The 19,450-nt window shown below is 47.2% G+C and overlaps 1 protein-coding gene across 1 annotated transcript; it reads right to left on the bottom strand.

Moving 5' to 3' along the window:
* Positions 1–16,738: 16,738 nt before the first annotated feature.
* Positions 16,739–18,391, bottom strand: LOC120040899 (extensin-3-like; the record flags this gene model as incomplete). Its single annotated transcript, XM_038985899.1, has 3 exons — positions 16,739–16,746; positions 16,988–17,906; positions 18,208–18,391. Coding segments are annotated over 3 exons (1,111 nt in total), but the record flags the coding sequence as incomplete, so codon positions are not given.
* Positions 18,392–19,450: the final 1,059 nt, after the last annotated feature.

Here is a 19,450-nt window from a genome sequence, read left to right as displayed (position 1 = left end):
TAACTATATCTATAACCCTACCTACCAGTCAGGATGTCTGTTATACCTGTCTGTCTGCTCTAGTCCTGTAGTACACTACCAAGGTACCCTAACTATATCTATAACCCTACCTACCAGTCAGGATGTCTGTTATACCTGTCTGTCTGTCTGCTAGTCCTGTAGTACACTACCAAGGTACCCTAACTATATCTATAACCCTACCTACCAGTCAGGATGTCTGTTATACCTGTCTGTCTGCTCTAGTCCTGTAGTACACTACCAAGGTACCCTAACTATATCTATAACCCTACCTACCAGTCAGGATGTCTGTTATACCTGTCTGTCTGCTCTAGTCCTGTAGTACACTACCAAGGTACCCTAACTATATCTATAACCCTACCTACCAGTCAGGATGTCTGTTATACCTGTCTGTCTGCTCTAGTCCTGGAGTACACTACCAAGGTACCCTAACTATATCTATAACCCTACCTACCAGTCAGGATGTCTGTTATACCTGTCTGTCTGCTGTAGTCCTGTAGTACACTACCAAGGTACCCTAACTATATCTATAACCCTACCTACCAGTCAGGATGTCTGTTATACCTGTCTGTCTGCTGTAGTCCTGTAGTACACTACCAAGGTACCCTAACTATATCTATAACCCTACCTACCAGTCAGGATGTCTGTTATACCTGTCTGTCTGCTCTAGTCCTGGAGTACACTACCAAGGTACCCTAACTATATCTATAACCCTACCTACCAGTCAGGATGTCTGTTATACCTGTCTGTCTGTCTGCTCTAGTCCTGTAGTACACTACCAAGGTACCCTAACTATATCTATAACCCTACCTACCAGTCAGGATGTCTGTTATACCTGTCTGTCTGTCTGCTCTAGTCCTGTAGTACACTACCAAGGTACCCTAACTATATCTATAACCCTACCTACCAGTCAGGATGTCTGTTATACCTGTCTGTCTGCTCTAGTCCTGGAGTACACTACCAAGGTACCCTAACTATATCTATAACCCTACCTACCAGTCAGGATGTCTGTTATACCTGTCTGTCTGTCTGCTGTAGTCCTGTAGTACACTACCAAGGTACCCTAACTATATCTATAACCCTACCTACCAGTCAGGATGTCTGTTATACCTGTCTGTCTGCTCTAGTCCTGGAGTACACTACCAAGGTACCCTAACTATATCTATAACCCTACCTACCAGTCAGGATGTCTGTTATACCTGTCTGTCTGCTGTAGTCCTGGAGTACACTACCAAGGTACCCTAACTATATCTATAACCCTACCTACCAGTCAGGATGTCTGTTATACCTGTCTGTCTGTCTGCTGTAGTCCTGGAGTACACTACCAAGGTACCCTAACTATATCTATAACCCTACCTACCAGTCAGGATGTCTGTTATACCTGTCTGTCTGCTCTAGTCCTGTAGTACACTACCAAGGTACCCTAACTATATCTATAACCCTACCTACCAGTCAGGATGTCTGTTATACCTGTCTGTCTGTCTGCTCTAGTCCTGGAGTACACTACCAAGGTACCCTAACTATATCTATAACCCTACCTACCAGTCAGGATGTCTGTTATACCTGTCTGTCTGCTGTAGTCCTGGAGTACACTACCAAGGTACCCTAACTATATCTATAACCCTACCTACCAGTCAGGATGTCTGTTATACCTGTCTGTCTGCTCTAGTCCTGTAGTACACTACCAAGGTACCCTAACTATATCTATAACCCTACCTACCAGTCAGGATGTCTGTTATACCTGTCTGTCTGCTCTAGTCCTGTAGTACACTACCAAGGTACCCTAACTATATCTATAACCCTACCTACCAGTCAGGATGTCTGTTATACCTGTCTGTCTGTCTGCTCTAGTCCTGTAGTACACTACCAAGGTACCCTAACTATATCTATAACCCTACCTACCAGTCAGGATGTCTGTTATACCTGTCTGTCTGCTCTAGTCCTGGAGTACACTACCAAGGTACCCTAACTATATCTATAACCCTACCTACCAGTCAGGATGTCTGTTATACCTGTATGTCTGTCTGCTCTAGTCCTGTAGTACACTACCAAGGTACCCTAACTATATCTATAACCCTACCTACCAGTCAGGATGTCTGTTATACCTGTCTGTCTGTCTGCTCTAGTCCTGTAGTACACTACCAAGGTACCCTAACTATATCTATAACCCTACCTACCAGTCAGGATGTCTGTTATACCTGTCTGTCTGCTCTAGTCCTGTAGTACACTACCAAGGTACCCTAACTATATCTATAACCCTACCTACCAGTCAGGATGTCTGTTATACCTGTCTGTCTGTCTGCTCTAGTCCTGTAGTACACTACCAAGGTACCCTAACTATATCTATAACCCTACCTACCAGTCAGGATGTCTGTTATACCTGTCTGGTTGCTCTAGTCCTGGAGTACACTACCAAGGTACCCTAACTATATCTATAACCCTACCTACCAGTCAGGATGTCTGTTATACCTGTCTGTCTGTCTGCTCTAGTCCTGTAGTACACTACCAAGGTACCCTAACTATATCTATAACCCTACCTACCAGTCAGGATGTCTGTTATACCTGTCTGTCTGCTCTAGTCCTGGAGTTCACTACCAAGGTACCCTAACTATATCTATAACCCTACCTACCAGTCAGGATGTCTGTTATACCTGTCTGTCTGCTCTAGTCCTGGAGTTCACTACCAAGGTACCCTAACTATATCTATAACCCTACCTACCAGTCAGGATGTCTGTTATACCTGTCTGTCTGCTCTAGTCCTGTAGTACACTACCAAGGTACCCTAACTATATCTATAACCCTACCTACCAGTCAGGATGTCTGTTATACCTGTCTGTCTGTCTGCTCTAGTCCTGTAGTACACTACCAAGGTACCCTAACTATATCTATAACCCTACCTACCAGTCAGGATGTCTGTTATACCTGTCTGTCTGCTCTAGTCCTGGAGTCCACTACCAAGGTACCCTAACTATATCTATAACCCTACCTACCAGTCAGGATGTCTGTTATACCTGTCTGTCTGTCTGCTCTAGTCCTGTAGTACACTACCAAGGTACCCTAACTATATCTATAACCCTACCTACCAGTCAGGATGTCTGTTATACCTGTCTGTCTGCTCTAGTCCTGGAGTACACTACCAAGGTACCCTAACTATATCTATAACCAAAGCATGTGATTGGCTGTGGTTGTTGATTGACAGGTATAGCCAAGACGTGTGATTGGCTGTGGTTGTTGATTGACAGGTATAGCCAAGGCGTGTGATTGGCTGTGTTTGTTGATTGACAGGTATAGCCAAGGCGTGTGATTGGCTGTGGTTGTTGATTGACAGGTATAGCCAAGGCGTGTGATTGGCTGTGGTTGTTGATTGACAGGTATAGCCAAGGCGTGTGAGCAGAACCTGAGGAGGACCTTCCAATACGGAGGAAGAATCGAACACCCCAACAGCATGGAACTGAAGGCTATGCTGGTACACACACACACACACACACACACACACACACACACACACACACACACACACGGCTCAAAGCTATGCTCGTACACACACACACACACACACACACACACATACACACACACACACACACACACACATACACACATACACACACACACACACACACACACACACATACATACACACGGCTCAAAGCTATGCTAGTACACACACACACGGCTCAAAGCTAGGCTGGTACACACACACACACACACACACACACACACACACGGCTCAAAGCTATGCTGGTACACACACACACACACGGCTCAAAGCTATGCTGGTACACACACACACACACACACACACACACACACACACACACGGCTCAAAGCTATGCTGGTACACACACACACACGGCTCAAAGCTATGCTGGTACACACACACACACACACACACACACACACACACACACACACACGGCTCAAAGCTATGCTGGTACACACACACACACGGCTCAAAGCTATGCTGGTACACACACACACACACACACACACATACACACGGCTCAAAGCTATGCTGGTACAAACACACACACACACACACACACACACACATACACACGGCTCAAAGCTATGCTGGTACAAACACACACACACACACACACACACACACATACACACGGCTCAAAGCTATGCTGGTACAAACACACACACACACACACACACACACACATACACACGGCTCAAAGCTATGCTGGTACAAACACACACACACACACACACACACACACATACACACGGCTCAAAGCTATGCTGGTACAAACACACACACGGCTCAAAGCTAGGCTGGTACACACACACACACACACACACACACACACGGCTCAAAGCTATGCTCGTACAAACACACACACGGCTCAAAGCTAGGCTGGTACACACACACACACACACACACACACACACACACACACACACACGGCTCAAAGCTATGCTCGTACAAACACACACACGGCTCAAAGCTAGGCTGGTACACACACACACACACACACACGGCTCAAAGCTATGCTGGTCGGTCTCAGCATCTCCTCAACCAATCACAGCTCTGCTCTCTGATTGCCTTGCTCTCTGATTGGCTATCTTTCTGTGCCCTGTGATTGGCTGTGCAGGCTGGGCGGAGCTCCAAGAGACAGTTGTTCCTCCTACCAGGCGGCATCGAGAGACACCTCAAAATCAAGACCTGCTCAGTGAGTACACACACACACACACACACACACACACACACACACACACACACACACACACACACACACACACACACACACACACACACACATATTAACATCAGTGTTGTAGGATAGGCCTATTTTCAAATTGTGTGTGTGTGTGTGTGTGTGTGTGTGTGTGTGTGTGTGTGTGTGTGTGTGTGTGTGTGTGTGTGTGTGTGTGTGTGTGTGTGTGTGTGTGTGTGTGTGTGTGTGTGTGTAGGTGTCTCTGGATGCTATAGAGGAACTATGTAATGACATGGGACTGCACAGACTGGAAGCCATGGATGAGTACGCTGTATTTGTGGTCACACACCGAGGTGAGCCTCACACACACACACACACACACACACACACACACACACACACACACACACACACACACACACACACACACACACACAAAGGGGTAAAAGCTGAAAGCGGGTGGAGTAACGTGTCTGTCCGTCTGCAGGTCAGAATGTCCGTCCCCTCAATAAGCGGGAGTACATCCTGGACATTACTACGGAGGCGGAGCCAGTGGACAGTAACTACAGCCTGTGGTTCAGGAGGGTCATCTGGACTCAGCCGCTCAAATTTGACAACGAGCTCTGTGTCACCATGCATTATAACCAGGTATAATAACCAGCTCTGCCTTATGATGCATTATAACCAGGTATAATAACCAGCTCTGCCTTATGATGCATTATAACCAGATATAGCAACACTAAAATGCTTTACAGATAGGTATAGCAACACTATGATGCATTATAACCAGGTATAACAACACTTTGATGCATTATAACCAGGTATAACAACACTATGATGCATTATAACCAGGTATAACAGCACTATGATGCATTATAACCAGGTATAACAACACTATGATGTATTATAAACAGGTATAACAACACTATTATGCATTATAACCAGGTATAACAACACTATGATGCATTATAACCAGGTATAACAACACTATGATGCATTATAACCAGGTATAACAACACTATTATGCATTATAACCAGGTATAACAACACTATGATGCATTATAAACAGGTATAACAACACTATTATGCATTATAACCAGGTATAACAACACTATGATGCATTATAACCAGGTATAACAACACTATGATGCATTATAACCAGGTATAACAACACTATTATGCATTATAACCAGGTATAACAACACTATGATGCATTATACCCAGGTATAACAACACTATTATGCATTATAACCAGGTATAACAACACTATTATGCATTATAACCAGGTATAACAACACTATGATGCATTATAACCAGGTATAACAACACTATGATGCATTATAAAAAGGTATAACAACACTATGATGCATTATAACCAGGTATAACAACACTATGATGCATTATAACCAGGTATAACAACACTATTATGCATTATAACCAGGTATAACAACACTATGATGCATTATAACCAGGTATAACAACACTATTATGCATTATAACCAGGTATAACAACACTATGATGCATTATAACCAGGTATAACAACACTATTATGCATTATAACCAGGTATAACAACACTATGATGCATTATAACCAGGTATAACAACACTATGATGCATTATAACCAGGTATAACAACACTATTATGCATTATAACCAGGTATAACAACACTATTATGCTTTATAACCAGGTATAACAACACTATGATGCATTATAACCAGGTATAACAACTATTTTATGCAATATGAACAGTTAAGCCAAACTAAGACAGCAGTGTTATTAAAAGTCATAATGAAACATGTTCTCAGAACGTGATTTAATTACCTTCAAATAACCGATCATTTCTGTTCTCAGAACGTTAATAAAACCTCCTAGGACAACTTTCAGGGAACCATAGTAAAACGTTCTCAGAACTTCCCTGCAACGCAAAAATGAACGTTCCCAGAACAGGCAGAATGTTCAGGCCTGTGTTCTATGTTCTAGGTGTTACCAGACTATCTGAGGCCTGTGTTCTATGTTCTAGGTGTTCCCAGACTATCTGAAGGCCTGTGTTCTAGGTGTTCCCAGACTATCTGAAGGCCTGTGTTCTATGTTCTAGGTGTTCCCATGCTATCTGAAGGCCTATGTTCTATGTTCTAGGTGTTACCAGACTATCTGAGGCCTATGTTCTATGTTCTAGGTGTTCCCAGACTATCTGAAGGCCTGTGTTCTAGGTGTTCCCAGACTATCTGAAGGCCTGTGTTCTAGGTGTTACCAGACTATCTGAGGCCTGTGTTCTATGTTCTATGTGTTACCAGACTATCTGAAGGCCTGTGTTCTGTGTTCTAGGTGTTACCAGACTATCTGAAGGCCTTGCTGAGTGTGGTTCCTCAGAGTAAAGCCAGTGAGCAGCAGCTGCAGCAGTTGGCCAAGCTGGCAGCATTACAACACCGTGCTAAAGATACAGTCTTCCTGCCCACCATGTAGGAACACACACACACCCACACACATTTTTGCACGTGTAAAAATAACTAGATAATACCGATATCTGACATGTGTAAATATAACTAGATAATACAGATCGCTAACATGTGTAAAAATAACTAGATAATACAGATATCTAACATGTGTAAATATAACTAGATAATACAGATATCTAACATGTGTAAATATAACTAGATAACTAAATAATACAGATATCTAACATGTGTAAATATGACTAGATAATACAGATATCTAACATGTGTAAATATAACTAGATAATACAGATATCTAACATGTGTAAAGATAACTAGATAATATAGATATTGTCACGTTCCTGACCTGTTTTCTGTTAGTTTTGTATGTGTTAGTTGGTCAGGACGTGAGTTTGGGTGGGCAGTCTATGTTTTCTGTTTCTATGTTGGTTTAAAGGGTGACCTGATATGGCTCTCAATTAGAGGCAGGTGGTTTTCATTTCCTCTGATTGAGAGCCATATTAAGGTAGGTGTTTTCACACTGTTTGTTTGTGGGTGGTTGTCTCCTGTGTCTGTGTCTATGTACGTTGCGCCACACGGGACTGTTTTCGGTTTGTTTGTTCGTTTGTTCGGTTTATGTAGTCTGTTCCTGTTTCATGCGTTCTTCGTATTATGTAAGTTCTTATGTTCAGGTGCGTCTACGTCGTTTGTTGTTTTTGTAGTTAATCAAGTATAGTTCGTTTTGTGTCTTGTTTAAATAAATAATATGTCATCACACAACGCTGCATTTTGGTTCAATCCCTGCTCCTCCTCTTCGGATGAAGAGGAGGAGGAAAGCCGTTACAGAACCACCCAACAATCCAGAACCAAGCAGCGTGAGTTAGAGCAGTGGACATGGGAGGACGTGTTAAATGGAAAAGGTTGCTACACATGGGAGGAGATCCGAGCTGGAAGAGATCGCCTTCCATGGGAACAGCTGGAGGCGATTAGGAGAGCGGAGGCAACGGGAGAGAGAGACCGGATTTATGAAGGTACGGAAGCCCGTGAAGAAACCCCAAAAATTTCTTGGGGGGGGGGCTAAGAGGTAGTGGGCCAAGGGCAGGTAGGAGACCTGCGCCCACTTCCCAGGCTAACCGTGGAGAGCGGGAGTACGGGCAGACGCCGTGTTACGCAGTAGAGCGCACGGTGTCTCCTGTACGTGTGCATAGCCCGGTGCGGGTTATTCCACCTCCCCGCACTGGTAGGGCTAGATTGAGCGTTGAGCCGGATGTCTTGAAGCCGGCCCTACATATCTGGCCACCAGTACGTCTCCTCGGGCCGGCTTACATGGCACCAGCCTTACGCATGGTGTCCCCGGTTCGCCTACATAGCCCGGTGCGGGTTATTCCACCTCCCCGCACTGGTCGGGCGACGGGGAGCATTCAACCAGGTAAGGTTGGGCAGGCTCAATGCTCAAGGGAGCCAGTACGCCTGCACGGTCCGGTATTTCCGGCGCCACCTCCCCGCCCCAGCCCATTACCACCAGTGCCTACACCACGCACCAGGCTTCCAGTGCGTTTTCAGAGCCCTGTTCCTCCTCCACGCACTCTTCCTATGGTGCGTGTCTCCAGCCCAGTGCCTCCAGTTCCGGCACCACGCACTAAGCCTCCTGTGCGTCTCCAGAGCCCTGTACGCACTGTTCCTTCTCCCCGTACTCGTCCTGATGTGCGTGCACTCAGCCCGGTGCCACCAGTGCCGGTACCACGCACCAGGCCTATAGTGCGCTTCGAGAGGTCAGTGTGCCCTGTCCCTGCTCCCCGCACTAGGCTTGAAGTGCGTGTCTCCAGTCCGGTGCCTCCAGTTCCGGCACCACGCACCAGGCCTACAGTGCGTCTCAGCCGGCCAGAGTCTGCCGTCTGCCCAACGGCGCCTGAACTGTCCGTCTGCCAAGCGCCGCATGAACTGCCCGTCTGTATTGAGCCTTCAAAGCCGCCCGTCTGCCATGAGCCTGCAAAGCCGCCCGTCTGCCATGAGCCTACAGAGCCTTCCGCCAGACAGGAGCCGCTAGAGCCTTCCGCCAGACAGGAGCCGCTAGAGCCTTCCGCCAGACAGGAGCAGCCAAAGCCTTCCGCCAGACATGATCAGCCAGAGCCATCCGTCTCCGCAGCGCCATCTGAGCCATCCGTCTCCGCAGCGCCATCTGAGCCATCCGTCTCCGCAGCGCCATCTGAGCCATCCGTCTCCTCAGCGCCATCTGAGCCATCCGTCTCCCCAGCGCCGTCTGAGCCATCCGTCTCCCCAGCGCCGTCTGAGCCATCCGTCTCCCCAGCGCCGTCTGAGCCATCCGTCTCCCCAGCGCCGTCTGAGCCATCCGTCTGTCCCGAGCCATTAGAGCCGCCCGTCTGTCCCGAGCCGTCAGTCAGTCAGGAGCCACTAGAGCCATTCGTCAGTCAGGATCTGCCAGAGCCGCCAACCAGACAGGATCTGCCAGAGCCGCCAACCAGACAGGATCTGCCAGAGCCGCCAACCAGACAGGATCTGCCAGAGCCGCCAACCAGACAGGATCTGCCAGAGCCGTCAGCGAGCCATGAGCGTCCAGAGCCGTCAGCCAGCCATGAGCGTCCAGAGCCGTCAGCCAGCCATGAGCGTCCAGAGCCGTCAGCCAGCCATGAGCGTCCAGAGCCGTCAGCCAGCCATGAGCGTCCAGAGCCGTCAGCTAGCCATGAGCGTCCAGAGCCGTCAGCCAGTCATGAGCTGCCCCTCAGCCCAGAGCTGCCATTGATCCAGAACTGTCCCTCAGTCCAGAGCTGTCTCTCTGTCCGGAGCTGCCCTTCAGTCCGGAGTTGCCCCTCTATCCTGAGCTACCTCTCTATCCTGACCTACATTTACATTTACATTTAAGTCATTTAGCAGACGCTCTTATCCAGAGCGACTTACAAATTGGTGCATTCACCTTATGACATCCAGTGGAACAGCCACTTTACAATAGTGCATCTAAATCTTTTAAGGGGGGGGGGGGGGGGGGTCAGAAGGATTACTTTATCCTATCCTAGGTATTCCTTAAAGAGGTGGGGTTTCAGGTGTCTCCGGAAGGTGGTGATTGACTCCGCTGTCCTGGCGTCGTGAGGGAGTTTGTTCCACCATTGGGGTGCCAGAGCGGCGAACAGTTTTGACTGGGCTGAGCGGGAACTGTACTTCCTCAGTGGTAGGGAGGCGAGCAGGCCAGAGGTGGATGAACGCAGTGCCCTTGTTTGGGTGTAGGGCCTGATCAGAGCCTGAAGGTACTGAGGTGCCGTTCCCCTCACAGCTCCGTAGGCAAGCACCATGGTCTTGTAGCGGATGCGAGCTTCAATTGGAAGCCAGTGGAGAGAGCGGAGGAGCGGGGTGACGTGAGAGAACTTGGGAAGGTTGAACACCAGACGGGCTGCGGCGTTCTGGATGAGTTGTAGGGGTTTAATGGCACAGGCAGGGAGCCCAGCCAACAGCGAGTTGCAGTAGTCCAGACGGGAGATGACAAGTGCCTGGATTAGGACCTGCGCCGCTTCCTGTGTGAGGCAGGGTCGTACTCTGCGGATGTTGTAGAGCATGAACCTACAGGAACGGGCCACCGCCTTGATGTTATTTGAGAACGACAGGGTGTTGTCCAGGATCACGCCAAGGTTCTTAGCGCTCTGGGAGGAGGACACAATGGAGTTGTCAACCGTGATGGCGAGATCATGGAACGGGCAGTCCTTCCCCGGGAGGAAGAGCAGCTCCGTCTTGCCGAGGTTCAGCTTGAGGTGGTGATCCGTCATCCACACTGATATGTCTGCCAGACATGCAGAGATGCGATTCGCCACCTGGTCATCAGAAGGGGGAAAGGAGAAGATTAATTGTGTGTCGTCTGCATAGCAATGATAGGAGAGACCATGTGAGGTTATGACAGAGCCAAGTGACTTGGTGTATAGCGAGAATAGGAGAGGGCCTAGAACAGAGCCCTGGGGGACACCAGTGGTGAGAGCACGTGGTGAGGAGACAGATTCTCGCCACGCCACCTGGTAGGAGCGACCTGTCAGGTAGGACGCAATCCAGGCGTGGGCCGCGCCGGAGATGCCCAACTCGGAGAGGGTGGAGAGGAGGATCTGATGGTTCACAGTATCGAAGGCAGCCGATAGGTCTAGAAGGATGAGAGCAGAGGAGAGAGAGTTAGCTTTAGCAGTGCGGAGCGCCTCTGTGATACAGAGAAGAGCAGTCTCAGTTGAATGACTAGTCTTGAAACCTGACTGATTTGGATCAAGAAGGTCATTCTGAGAGAGATAGCAGGAGAGCTGGCCAAGGACGGCACGTTCAAGAGTTTTGGAGAGAAAAGAAAGAAGGGATACTGGTCTGTAGTTGTTGACATCGGAGGGATCGAGTGTAGGTTTTTTCACCTACCTCTCTGTCTTGAGCTATCTCTCTATCCCGGTGCTGCCCCTTGTCCCGGTGCTGCCCCTTATCTTAAGGTTACCATTTAAATTAAGTGGGTGTAAGATGAGGGTGGTCATTCTAAGGGGGAGACGTAAGCTGGGATTGACTATGGTGGGGTGGGGACCTCGCCCAGAGCCTGAGCCACCACCGTGGGCAGATGCCCACCCAGACCCTCCCCTAGACTTTGTGCTGGTGCGCCCAGAGTTCGCACCTTGAGGGGGGGGTTATGTCACGTTCCTGACCTGTTTTCTGTTAGTTTTGTATGTGTTAGTTGGTCAGGACGTGAGTTTGGGTGGGCAGTCTATGTTTTCTGTTTCTATGTTGGTTTAAAGGGTGACCTGATATGGCTCTCAATTAGAGGCAGGTGGTTTTCATTTCCTCTGATTGAGAGCCATATTAAGGTAGGTGTTTTCACACTGTTTGTTTGTGGGTGGTTGTCTCCTGTGTCTGTGTCTATGTACGTTGCGCCACACGGGACTGTTTTCGGTTTGTTTGTTCGGTTTATGTAGTCTGTTCCTGTTTCATGCGTTCTTCGTATTATGTAAGTTCTTATGTTCAGGTGCGTCTACGTCGTTTGTTGTTTTTGTAGTTAATCAAGTATAGTTCGTTTTGTGTCTTGTTTAAATAAATAATATGTCATCACACAACGCTGCATTTTGGTTCAATCCCTGCTCCTCCTCTTCGGATGAAGAGGAGGAGGAAAGCCGTTACAGATATCTAACATGTGTAAAGATAACTAGATAATACAGATATCTAACATGTGTAAATATAACTAGATAATACAGATATCCAACATGTGTAAATATAACTAGATAATACAGATATCTAACATGTGTAAATATAACTAGATAATACAGATATCTAACATGTGTAAATATAACTAGATAATACAGATATCTAACATGTGTAAATATAACTAGATAACTAGATAATACAGATATCTAACATGTGTAAATATAACTAGATAACTAGATAATACAGATATCTAACATGTGTAAATATAACTAGATAATACAGATATCTATCATGTGTAAATATAACTAGATAACTAGATAATACAGATATCTAACATGTGTAAATATAACTAGATAATACAGATATCTAACATGTGTAAATATAACTAGATAATACAGATATCTAACATGTGTAAATATAACTAGATAATACAGATATCTAACATGTGTAACGATAACTAGATAATACAGATATCTAACATGTGTAAATATAACTAGATAATACAGATATCTAACATGTGTAAATATAACTAGATAATACAGATATCTAACATGTGTAAATATAACTAGATAATACAGATATCTAACGTGTAAATATAACTAGATAACTAGATAATCCAGATATCTTGTCAACTCCTCTCTCTCCTTTTTATTGTCTCCTCTCCTCTCCTCTCTTTTCTATATATTGCCTCCTCTCCTCTCCTCTCCTCTCCTCTCCTCTCCTCTCCTCTCTGTAGTGGTGAGGTCCAGGAGTACGTTCCCCCTCAGCTCTACATCAGACAGCCTTCTCAGCCCTGGCTCAACATGGTCACTCAGCATATGCAGCAGGTCTCTCCTCTGAGCCCTCACCAAGCCAGGGCTCAGTTCCTCGGTACGGGATGGATTCATTGATTGACAACTTAACATGCAACATAAATATGGTGCCCACTATGGACCCCTGTCGAACCTCACATAATGTGTGTGTGTCTCTCTGTGTGAGTGTCTCTCTCTGTGTCTCACTATGTGTCTCTCTGTGTGTGTGTGTGTCTCTCTGTGTGTTTGTGTGTGTGTGTGTGTGTGTGTGTGTGTCTCTCTATGTGTGTCTCTCTGTGTGTGTGTCTCACTGGGTGTCTGTGTCTCTGTGTGTCTCTCTCTGTGTGTGTGTCTCACTGTGTGTCTCTCTCTCTGTGTGTGTCTCTCTCTGTGTGTGTCTCTCTCTGTGTGTGTCTCTCTCTGTGTGTGTCTCTCTGTGTGTGTGTCTCTGTGTGTGTCTCTCTGTGTGTGTGTCTCTGTGTGTGTGTCTCTGTGTGTGTCTCTCTGTGTGTGTGTCTCTCTGTGTGTCTCTCTCTCTGTGTGTGTGTCTCACTGTGTGTCTCTCTCTCTGTGTGTGTCTCTCTTTGTGTGTCTCTCTCTGTGTGTGTCTCTCTGTGTGTGTGTGTCTCTGTGTGTGTCTCTCTGTGTGTGTGTGTGTCTCTCTGTGTGTGTGTCTCTCTCTGTGTGTGTCTTTCACTGTGTCTCTCTCTCTCTGTGTGCCTCTCTGTGTCTCTGTGTGTGTGTGTGTGTGTGTGTGTCTCTCTGTGTGTGTGTCTCTCTCTGTGTGTGTCTTTCACTGTGTCTCTCTCTCTCTGTGTGTCTCTCTGTGTCTCTGTGTGTGTGTGTGTCTCACTGTGTGTCTGTCTCTCTCTGTGTGTGTGTCTCACTGTGTCTCACTGTGTGTCTCTCTCTCTGTGTGTGTCTCACTGTGTGTCTCTCTCTCTGTGTGTCTCTGTGTGTCTCACTGTGTGTCTGTCTCTCTCTGTGTGTGTGTCTCACTGTGTCTCACTGTGTGTCTGTGTCTCTGTGTGTCCAGGTCTGGTCAGTGCGTTCCCCATGTTTGGTTCCTCCTTCTTCTACATCCAGTCCAGCAGCAACGTCTCTATCCTGGCTCCCTGTGTGTTGGCCGTCAACCAGAACGGACTGCACTTCCTACACAAGGACTCACATGTACGACTGCTTCTGTCCGTCTCTGTTGTTAAACACTTCTACATTCATGGGGATGCTACCATGCTAACCTCCCCTGTTATTGTAATGGGGAGAGGTTAGCATGTCTTGGGGGTATGATATAAAATGCTAACCTCCCCTGTTATTGTAATGGGGAGAGGTTAGCATGTCTTGGGGGTATGCTAACCTCCCCTGTTATTGTAATGGGGAGAGGTTAGCATGTCTTGGGGGTATGCTAACCTCCCCTGTTATTGTAATGGGGAGAGGTTAGCATGTCTTGGGGGTATGCTAACCTCCCCTGTTATTGTAATGGGGAGAGGTTAGCATGTCTTGGGGGTATGCTAACCTCCCCTGTTATTGTAATGGGGAGAGGTTAGCATGTCTTGGGGGTATGCTAACCTCCCCTGTTATTGTAATGGTGAGAGGTTAGCATGTCTTGATGGTATATCTCTCACTCTCACTCTCACTCTCTCTCTCACTCTCTCTCTCTCTCTCTCTCTCTCTCTCTCTCTCTCTCTCTCTCTCTCTCTCTCTCTCTCTCTCCTGTAGTAAACGTTATTCCAGCTTTTATTTTTCTCTCAGGACTGTCTCCCTCTGCTGGCAGCTCACCTCCCAGCCATACAGTAACAGTGTGTGTGTGTGTCTCTGTCTCCCCCTGCTGGCAGCTCACCTCCCAGCCGTACAGTAACAGTGTGTGTGTGTGTCTCTGTCTCCCCCTACTGGCAGCTCACCTCCCAGCCATACAGTAACAGTGTGTGTGTGTGTTTAGGAGGCCACGGTGCGTTACCCTCTGAATGAGATCCAGTCCACCAGAACCCAGAGACCAACAGGAGGCTCCAGCTCCTCCTATCCCTACGTAGACATTCTGCTGGGAGACCTGCTGACGCAGCGAATCACACAGCTGCAACTGGAACAGGTCTGTGTTGTAGCAATATTTTGTCTGTGTTGTAACAATGTTTTGTCTGTGTTGTAACAATGTTTTGTCTGTGTTGTAGCAATGTTTTATCTGTGTTGTAACAATGTTTTGTCTGTGTTGTAGCAATGTTTTATCTGTGTTGTGACAATGTTTTATCTGTGTTGTAACAATGTTTTGTCTGTGTTGTAACAATGTTTTGTCTGTGTTGTGACAATGTTTTATCTGTGTTGTAACAATGTTTTGTCTGTGTTGTAACAATGTTTTGTCTGTGTTGTTACAATGTTTTGTCTGTGTTGTTACAATGTTTTGTCTGTGTTGTAACAATGTTTTGTCAGTGTTGTAACAATGTGTTGTCTGTGTTGTAACAATGTTTTGTCTGTGTTGTAACAAAGTTTTGTCTGTGTTGTAACAATGTTTTGTCTGTGTTGTAACAATGTTTTGTCTGTGTTGTAACAATGTTTTGTCTGTGTTGTTACAATGTTTTATCTGTGTTGTAACAATGTTTTGTCTGTGTTGTAACAATGTTTTGTCTGTGTTTAGGGTCTGGAGCTGTGTCGGGTCATTGCCATGCACATGGAAAACATGCTGTCTGTCCGAGAGAAGAGACTCACCCTGCCACCGAGTGAGATCACTCTGTTATAACACACTGTCTGTCTGTCTGTCTGGGAGAAGAGACTCACCTTGACACCTAGTGAGATCACTGTCTGTCTGTCTGTCTGTCAGGGAGAAGAGACTCACCCTGCCACCTAGTGAGATCACTCTGTTATAACACACTGTCTGTCTGTCTGTCAGGGAGAAGAGACTCACCCTGTCACCTAGTGAGATCACTGTCTGTCTGTCTGTCTGTCAGGGAGAAGAGACTCACCTTGCCACCTAGTGAGATCACTCTGTTATAACACACTGTCTGTCTGTCTGTCTGTCTGTCTGGGAGAAGAGACTCACCTTGCCACCTAGTGAGATCACTCTGTTATAACACACTGTCTGTCTGTCTGTCTGGGAGAAGAGACTCACCCTGCCACCTAGTGAGATCACTCTGTTATAACACACTGTCTGTCTGTCTGTCAGGGAGAAGAGACTCACCCTGTCACCTAGTGAGATCACTGTCTGTCTGTCTGTCTGTCAGGGTGAAGAGACTCACCTTGCCACCTAGTGAGATCACTCTGTTATAACACACTGTCTGTCTGTCTGTCTGTCTGTCTGGGAGAAGAGACTCACCTTGCCACCTAGTGAGATCACTCTGTTATAACACACTGTCTGTCTGTCAGGGAGAAGAGACTCACCCTGCCACCTAGTGAGATCACTATGTTATAACACACTGTCTGTCTGTCTGTCTGTCTGTCTGGGAGAAGAGACTCACCTTGCCACCTAGTGAGATCACTCTGTTATAACACACTGTCTGTCTGTCTGTCAGGGAGAAGAGACTCACCCTGCCACCTAGTGAGATCACTCTGTTATAACACACTGTCTGTCTGTCTGTCTGGGAGAAGAGACTCACCTTGTCACCTAGTGAGATCACTCTGTTATAACACACTGTCTGTCTGTCTGTCTGTCTGGGAGATGAGACTCACCTTGTCACCTAGTGAGATCACTGTGCTACAGTGGTTCAACCTTTAAAAGTTTTGAGTTTATGCCGGGACCGTTAGTGGTAGATGGTGGTAGAAGGTGGTAGACGGTGGTGGTGGATAGTGGTAGAAGGTGGTAGACGGTGGTAGATGGTGGTAGATGGTGGTAGATGGTGGTAGGTGGTGGAAGATGGTGGTAGATGGTGGTAGATGGTGGTAGGTGGTGGAAGATGGTGGTAGATGGTGGTAGATGGTGGTAGATGGTGGTAGACGGTGGAAGATAGTGGTAGAAGGTGGTAGAAGGTGGTAGATGGTGGTAGACGGTGGTAGATAGTGGTAGATGGTGGTAGAAGGTGGTAGATGGTGGTAGAAGGTGGTAGAAGGTGGTAGATGGTGGTAGACGGTGGAAGATGGTGGTAGATAATGGTAGATGGTGGAAGATGGTGGTAGATATTGGTAGATGGTGGTAGAAGGTGGTAGATGGTGGTAGATGGTGGTAGACGGTGGTAGACGGTGGTAGACGGTGGTAGACGGTGGTAGATGGTGGTAGACGGTGGTAGACGGTGGTAGACGGTGGTAGACGGTGGAAGATGGTGGTAGATGGTGGTAGATGGTGGAAGATGGTGGTAGATAGTTGTAGATGGTGGTAGAAGGTGGTAGATGGTGGTAGATGGTGGTAGATGGTGGAAGATGGTGGTAGATGGTGGAAGATGGTGGTAGATAGTGGTAGATGGTGGTAGAAGGTGGTAGAAGGTGGTAGACGGTGGTAGATGGTGGTAGATGGTGGTAGAAGGTGGTAGACGGTGGTAGGTGGTGGTAGATTGTGATAGACTGTGTTAGAAGGTGGTAGACGGTGGTAGGTGGTGGTAGATGGTGGTAGACGGTGGTAGGTGGTGGTAGACGGTGGTAGACGGTGGTAGATGGTGGTAGACGGTGGTAGACGGTGGTAGACGGTGGTAGATGGTGGTAGATGGTGGTAGAAGGTGGTAGACGGTGGTAGACGGTGGTAGAAGGTGGTAGACGGTGGTAGACGGTGGTAGACGGTGGTAGATGGTGGTAGAAGGTGGTAGAAGGTGGTAGACGGTGGTAGACGGTGGTAGACGGTGGTAGACGGTGGTAGACGGTGGTAGAAGGTGGTAGATGGTGGTAGAAGGTGGTAGACGGTGGTAGGTGGTGGTAGATTGTGATAGACTGTGTTAGAAGGTGGTAGACGGTGGTAGGTGGTGGTAGATGGTGGTAGGTGGTGGTAGATGGTGGTAGACGGTGGTAGATGGTGGTAGACGGTTGTAGATGGTGGTAGATGGTGGTAGACGGTGGTAGATTGTGATAGACTGTGTTAGAAGGTGGTAGACGGTGGTAGGTGGTGGTAGATGGTGGTAGGTGGTGGTAGACGGTGGTAGATGGTGGTAGACGGTGGTAGATGGTGGTAGACGGTGGTAGATGGTGGTAGACGGTGGTAGATGGTGGTAGACGGTGGTAGATGGTGGTAGACGGTGGTAGATGGTGGTAGACGGTGGTAGACGGTGGTAGACGGTGGTAGGTGGTGGTAGAAGGTGGTAGACGGTGGTAGATGGTGGTAGATGGTGGTAGACGGTGGTAGAAGGTGGTAGACGGTGGTAGGTGGTGGTAGATGGTGGTAGATGGTGGTAGATTGATCGTTCTGTCTCTGCACCACACTGTCACAAGGGGGAGGAATAACTCTGATCTATCGGTAGTCTAAACTGTGGTACAGATTGACTGTTTTTTCCTAAATGAATGGAGATGTTTTTGGTCTGGTCGTCTCTCTCCTCTGGCGACAGAGTCCTGCGTCAGGCGACAGAGTCCTGCGTCAGGCGACAGCAACACATTAGCTGCTGGTGGTCCTGGAGTTCAGAGAGAACTTGGTGAAACACAACGGGGGAATTACACTTGACATGTGGACTGACGATTTCCCCCCAAAAATGTGCACGTGTTCGTTTCTCTCCCTTCTAAAACCAGAAATAAATCATTCTATGTCTTTATTTACCACAGTGTGAAAGAGTGACAGCCCCTCTGTATAAAGGGAGTGTCTGAAACGCGGAGTCCGTCTTTACTGATGTGAAGAAGAGACGGTATGAAATAGAATCAGACGAGGATTTGTCTGCATAAAGAAACGTTGTGACTGTTTGGACCAAGTTATTCTGCTCATGTTGTGTGTGTTGAATTATCTGTGACATTGTGGTTACAATGAAGAATGTAAACTAAATAAATCACATTAATCCTATTCATAATGAATAATCAGGTGCAGTGTTGCAATCTTTTAATTGTTTTCTTATTTATTTATCTTGTACGAATGTATTTTATATTTTTAGACAATACAAAACATACACATACAAACGACTACTACATCACCCTGTCCAGACCCACCTGCTCACACCCCCATCTCCATCATCTCCATCATCCTGTCTAGACCCACCTGCTCACACCCCCATCTCCATCATCCTGCCCAGACCCACCTGCTCACACCCCCATCTCCATCAACTACATCACCCTGTCTAGACCCACCTGCTCACACCCCCATCTCCATCACCTACATCACCCTGGCCAGATCCACCTACTCACACCCCCATCTCCATCACCTACATCACCCTGCCCAGACCCACCTGCTCACACCCCCATCTCCATCAACTACATCACCCTGGCCAGACCCACCTGCTCACACCCCCATCTCCATCACCTACATCACCCTGTCTAGACCCACCTGCTCACACCCCATC

The sequence above is a fragment of the Salvelinus namaycush genome, unplaced genomic scaffold, assembly GCF_016432855.1.
Source record: "Salvelinus namaycush isolate Seneca unplaced genomic scaffold, SaNama_1.0 Scaffold3903, whole genome shotgun sequence".
NCBI classification, from domain to species: Eukaryota; Metazoa; Chordata; class Actinopteri; order Salmoniformes; family Salmonidae; genus Salvelinus; species Salvelinus namaycush.
Note: the sequence above shows the minus strand (reverse complement) of the source record. Positions and strands in the feature narration are given on the sequence as shown.